General features: G+C 46.4%; 1 protein-coding gene across 4 annotated transcripts in view; it reads right to left on the bottom strand.

Annotated features, from left to right (window-relative positions):
• LOC110521111 (kinesin-like protein KIF13B) overlaps positions 1-6,000 on the bottom strand; it is an 89,837-nt gene that overhangs the window by 7,594 nt on the left and 76,243 nt on the right. For all 4 annotated transcript variants that reach the window (XM_036976322.1, XM_036976321.1, XM_036976323.1 and 1 more), the window contains 5 exons: positions 5,804-5,890; positions 5,253-5,411; positions 4,708-4,785; positions 4,231-4,290; positions 244-355 (listed from right to left, as the gene is read on the bottom strand). In XM_036976322.1, coding sequence (XP_036832217.1) covers positions 244-355; positions 4,231-4,290; positions 4,708-4,785; positions 5,253-5,411; positions 5,804-5,890 — 496 coding nt within the window. The remainder of the gene's footprint in view (positions 1-243; positions 356-4,230; positions 4,291-4,707; positions 4,786-5,252; positions 5,412-5,803; positions 5,891-6,000) is intronic.

Here is a 6,000-nt window from a genome sequence, read left to right as displayed (position 1 = left end):
ACCAACAGAATGAAACCACAGAAACAGAAGACAGATCTGATAGATTAACCAACAGAATGAAACCACAGAAACAGAAGACAGATCTGATAGATTAACCAACAGAATGAAACCACAGAAACAGAAGACAGATCTGATAGATTAACCAACAGATGAGCAGCACTAGTGACAGTTCTAAATGAAGAAAAGGTTAGCGGTAGCGATCATTAGCCCTGACGTCACAGCGGCATTGTTTGTTGTTCTCACTCGTCTCAGGGTGGATGTTCTGGGCCAGAGGCGGAGCGGAGCTAGGCAGGGTGCGTCTGGAGTTGGACGGTGGAGAGAACACTGACAGGTCCTGGTTACTCTCTGACCAGCCCTGAGGAGACGAGAAGCAGACATTATCTACATATATTGTTAGATATTTTTTACTGTATTGTTGTAACAACAACAACAACAACAACAAACAATTGTAATTGTTCAAACTGTTTATCTTATGTCGTCAATTCTGCTTCATAGTCACATGAAACTATAGGTGAAACTAGGGGCTGAAAATATGGGCTGTGTGCATGGGGACGTCTATATGCATTTCAAACTGAAAATATGGGCTGTGTGCATGGGGACGTCTATATGCATTTCAAACTGAAAATATAGCTGCGAGCCGCATTGGACGGTTGTTCACAGAATGACAAAAAGGACACAAGATCAGTTGGATAACAAAACAAGTACTATAATGTAGGAACTATTTCACATTGTTAATTTGCATAATATAAACCTAACATTCATTTGCATGAGACAAAGTCCACTTGATCAAGAGTTAATGCTCTGGTATCCTATAGCGCCACCAACTGGTCTGGGGTCAATGATCTCTACAGCGCCACCAACTGGTCTGGGGTCAATGATCTCTACAGCGCCACCAACTGGCCTGGGGTCAATGATCTCTACAGCGCCACCAACTGGTCTGGGGTCAATGATCTCTACAGCGCCACCAACTGGTCTGGGGTCAATGATCTCTACAGCGCCACCAACTGGTCTGGGGTCAATGATCTCTACAGCGCCACCAACTGGTCTGGGGTCAATGATCTCTACAGCGCCACCAACTGGTCTGGGGTCAATGATCTCTACAGCGCCACCAACTGGTCTGGGGTCAATGATCTCTACAGCGCCACCAACTGATCTGGGGTCAATGAGCTCTACAGCGCCACCAACTGGTCTGGGGTCAATGAGCTCTATAGCGCCACCAACTGGTCTGTGGTCAATGATCTCTACAGCGCCACCAACTGATCTGGGGTCAATGAGCTCTATAGCGCCACCAACTGGTCTGGGGTCAATGATCTCTACAGCGCCACCAACTGGTCTGGGGTCAATGATCTCTACAGCGCCATCAACTGGTCTGGGGTCAATGACCTCTACAGCGCCACCAACTGGTCTGGGGTCAATGATCTCTACAGCGCCACCAACTGGTCTGGGGTCAATGACCTCTATAGCGCCACCAACTGGTCTGGGGTCAATGATCTCTACAGCGCCACCAACTGGTCTGGGGTCAATGATCTCTACAGCGCCACCAACTGATCTGGGGTCAATGACCTCTATAGCGCCACCAACTGGTCTGGGGTCAATGACCTCTACAGCGCCACCAACTGATCTGGGGTCAATGAGCTCTATAGCGCCACCAACTGGTCTGGGGTCAATGACCTCTACAGCGCCACCAACTGATCTGGGGTCAATGAGCTCTACAGCGCCACCAACTGGTCTGGGGTCAATGATCTCTACAGCGCCACCAACTGGTCTGGGGTCAATGATCTCTACAGCGCCACCAACTGATCTGGGGTCAATGAGCTCTACAGCGCCACCAACTGGTCTGGGGTCAATGATCTCTACAGCGCCACCAACTGGTCTGGGGTCAATGAGCTCTACAGCGCCACCAACTGATCTGGGGTCAATGAGCTCTACAGCGCCACCAACTGATCTGGGGTCAATGATCTCTACAGCGCCACCAACTGGTCTGGTGCAGTCATCTAAGGATGCAGTGACTTTATATTCACACAGCTGAATGCATCAGTGTTATTTTCTCAAACTCTTCAGGGACTATTGTGATGAGCGGGGTGAAAGTCAATTACATTTCTTCCCAATACGGGACCTCGTGTGCACACGCATCCGAAAAATGTAGGGCGGCAGAACAGTCCTGCACGTTCTGCCGCCCTAGGCGAGATAAAATTGCCCCTCCCCCCTCCTATCCCCACTAGAATAGAATACAGCAGGGGTCGACAATAGGTTTGACAGAACAGAACAGCAGCCCAATTCAGCTTGTATAATAGGCCCGAATCAGTGCCATTATTTTAGACCAAAGTTATTCATGGCCACTAGTTTCTGTGTGTCAAGTTAGGAAAAATAAGTTACCAATCTATGCTCGAGTTATTTGACCATGTCAACAAAAATGATTAAACTAGAGAATAACTATAGCTTTGCTGTGAACCCCTAATGAGAGGTGACTGTATAGTTCCCTTAAGGATAAGCACCTTTGGTAAATCCGCTTTCTCTGTGAGAGATTCACGTCTGGAATACACTGCCATCAGACACACATAACTGCACCACATATCACACTTTCACAAAATGCATGAAGACATGGCTAAAGGTCAATCAGATTTGTGAACATGGTCCCTAGCTGTGTGTTGCCGCTTTCCATGTTGTCTGTTGTCTGTAGCTTGTGAGGTGTGGAAACACTTTGTTGCTTTTATGAATTTTGTCTTGCTGCTTTTTGTTCTATGTTGCTCTGTCTGTATGCTGCGTCTTGCTTGTCCTATGTTGCTCTGTCTGTATGCTACGTCTTGCTTGTCCTATGTTGCTCTGTCTGTATGCTGCGTCTTGCTTGTCCTATGTTGCTCTGTCTGTATGCTGCGTCTTGCTTGTCCTATGTTGCTCTGTCTGTATGCTGCGTCTTGCTTGTCCTATGTTGCTCTGTCTGTATGCTACGTCTTGCTTGTCCTATGTTGCTCTGTCTGTATGCTACGTCTTGCTTGTCCTATGTTGCTCTGTCTGTATGCTACGTCTTGCTTGTCCTATGTTGCTCTGTCTGTATGCTACGTCTTGCTTGTCCTATGTTGCTCTGTCTGTATGCTACGTCTTGCTTGTCCTATGTTGCTCTGTCTGTATGCTACGTCTTGCTTGTCCTATGTTGCTCTGTCTGTATGCTACGTCTTGCTTGTCCTATGTTGCTCTGTCTGTATGCTACGTCTTGCTTGTCCTATGTTGCTCTGTCTGTATGCTACGTCTTGCTTGTCCTATGTTGCTCTGTCTGTATGCTACGTCTTGCTTGTCCTATGTTGCTCTGTCTGTATGCTACGTCTTGCTTGTCCTATGTTGCTCTGTCTGTATGCTACGTCTTGCTTGTCCTATGTTGCTCTGTCTGTATGCTACGTCTTGCTTGTCCTATGTTGCTCTGTCTGTATGCTACGTCTTGCTTGTCCTATGTTGCTCTGTCTGTATGCTACGTCTTGCTTGTCCTATGTTGCTCTGTCTGTATGCTACGTCTTGCTTGTCCTATGTTGCTCTGTCTGTATGCTACGTCTTGCTTGTCCTATGTTGCTCTGTCTGTATGCTACGTCTTGCTTGTCCTATGTTGCTCTGTCTGTATGCTACGTCTTGCTTGTCCTATGTTGCTCTGTCTGTATGCTACGTCTTGCTTGTCCTATGTTGCTCTGTCTGTATGCTACGTCTTGCTTGTCCTATGTTGCTCTGTCTGTATGCTACGTTTTGCTTGTCCTATGTTGCTCTGTCTGTATACTACGTCTTGCTTGTCCTATGTTGCTCTGTCTGTATGCTACGTCTTGCTTGTCCTATGTTGCTCTGTCTGCATGCTGCGTCTTGCTTGTCCTATGTTGCTCTGTCTGCATGCTGCGTCTTGCTTGTCCTATGTTGCTCTGTCTGTATGCTACGTCTTGCTTGTCCTATGTTGCTCTGTCTGCATGCTGCGTCTTGCTTGTCCTATGTTGCTCTGTCTGTGTGCTGCGTCTTGCTTGTCCTATGTTGCTCTGCGTGTGCTCACTGCTCAATGATTGTCTATATTGTAAATTGTTTTTAATATCCTGCCCAGGGACTGCGGTTGAAAATTAGCTGGCTGGCTAAAACCTGCACTTTTACGGAAACGTTGATTAATGTGCACTGTCCCTGTAAAAATAAAAACTCTAACTCAATAAAAACACATTTATCAAGGTAAGTCATTGAGAACAATAAGGAAGTTGGTTAAAGTCTCACCTTGTTGTCATCTAGCCTGTGATTGGAAGACAGATCCTGTCTGCTCCAGGATCTTGACAGCTAAGGTGGTTGAAACCAGAGTGAGATCAGCATGGAACATGTTACTAGGACAGGCTGTCGTAGGTGTTACTGGTTAACTAACTAACTAACTAACTAACGACAAAATTCTAAGATAAGTTAATATTTTCTAGAAATAGGCATGGAATAATTGATGACACAACCCATATTCAAAAATAGCTTAGGAAAATAACCCGAACTAAAAACATTTGTTTGCTTCTACACCTGCATCGCTTGCTGTTTGGGGTTTTAGGCTGGGTTTCTGTACAGCACTTTGAGATATCAGCTGATGTACGAAGGGCTATATAAATACATTTGATTTGATTTGAACGCCTCAGTTGACCAATCAGTTACAGGCAGGATGTTATGGGTTGGAGTAATCAGTGAACGATAGGGAGACCATGTGATGTAGATTCTTACCCGGTTCACGTTAGGAGAGCTGAGAGCACGACTTGGAGACTTGGCCTTGACAGACAACTTCTCCTTTACTGCTACTTCCTGCACAGACACAGACCGACAAAGACACAGACCGACAAAGACACAGACCGACAAAGACACAGACAGACAAAGACACAGACAGACAAAGACACAGACAGACAAAGACACAGACAGACAAAGACACAGACAGACAAAGACACAGACAGACAAAGACACAGACAGACAAAGACACAGACACACAAAGACACACAAAGACAAAGACACAGACAGACAAAGACACAGACACACAAAGACACAGACACACAAAGACACAGACACACAAAGACACAGACACACAAAGACACAGACACACAAAGACACACAAAGACAAAGACACAGACAGACAAAGACACAGACACACAAAGACACACAAAGACAAAGACACAGACCGATAACACAAAGACACAGACACACGGTTTATGTTATGTAAGAGTTGAGTATATGTACTATTGTGTGTGTTCGTGTTGTCTGTGTGTGTGCGTGTGGACCTGTCGTAGTCGGTCCAGGGTGAGTATATTTTCTACAGCCAGGACACTGCGGAGGTACTTCTCTATGGCAGCCTCACTGTCCCCTGACTGGACATCCTGAACATCAACACTGGCTGCTAGTCTGGCCAGCATCTCTCTGTCCTCTGGACCCTGGACATGCTGGAGGAGGAGGAGGAGACTTAGATCAGTGTTGGCCTTTTGGAAGAGAGATCCGCAAGCTATGATCCTTCATGTGTCAGGGACCTGCCAAACCACAGTCTTTCTTCCTGAGAGGACCACTTCCAGTAAAACTAGCACTTAAGAAATCACTGGTCAGCTCACTAGCAGAGGGACTGGTCAGCTCACTAGCAGAGGGACTGGTCAGCTCACTAGCAGAGGGACTGGTCAGCTCACTAGCAGAGGGACTGGTCAGCTCACTAGCAGAGGGACTGGTCAGCTCACTAGCAGAGGGACTGGTCAGCTCACTGCCATAGATATTGCATACAGAGATTGGCAAACTGAGATAGAATAGCTTATGGGTGTCATGTTGGCACCGATAGTTCCTCGCTCACCCCAGGGATGTTGGAGACGATCTCGAAGGTGACTCCACAACCAGGGATGGTGCTGCGATGAGACATCCTCTTCAACAGACTCCAACCCTGATATGTTACCATGATATTAAAACCCAACTATAGCCAATGTCATTACATCATCCAAAACCATTGCTATAGGCTGGATACTAATACTTATACCCAGAAATAAATAAAGA

Source organism: Oncorhynchus mykiss, chromosome 4 (genome assembly GCF_013265735.2).
Source record: "Oncorhynchus mykiss isolate Arlee chromosome 4, USDA_OmykA_1.1, whole genome shotgun sequence".
NCBI classification, from domain to species: domain Eukaryota; kingdom Metazoa; phylum Chordata; class Actinopteri; order Salmoniformes; family Salmonidae; genus Oncorhynchus; species Oncorhynchus mykiss.
Note: the sequence above shows the minus strand (reverse complement) of the source record. Positions and strands in the feature narration are given on the sequence as shown.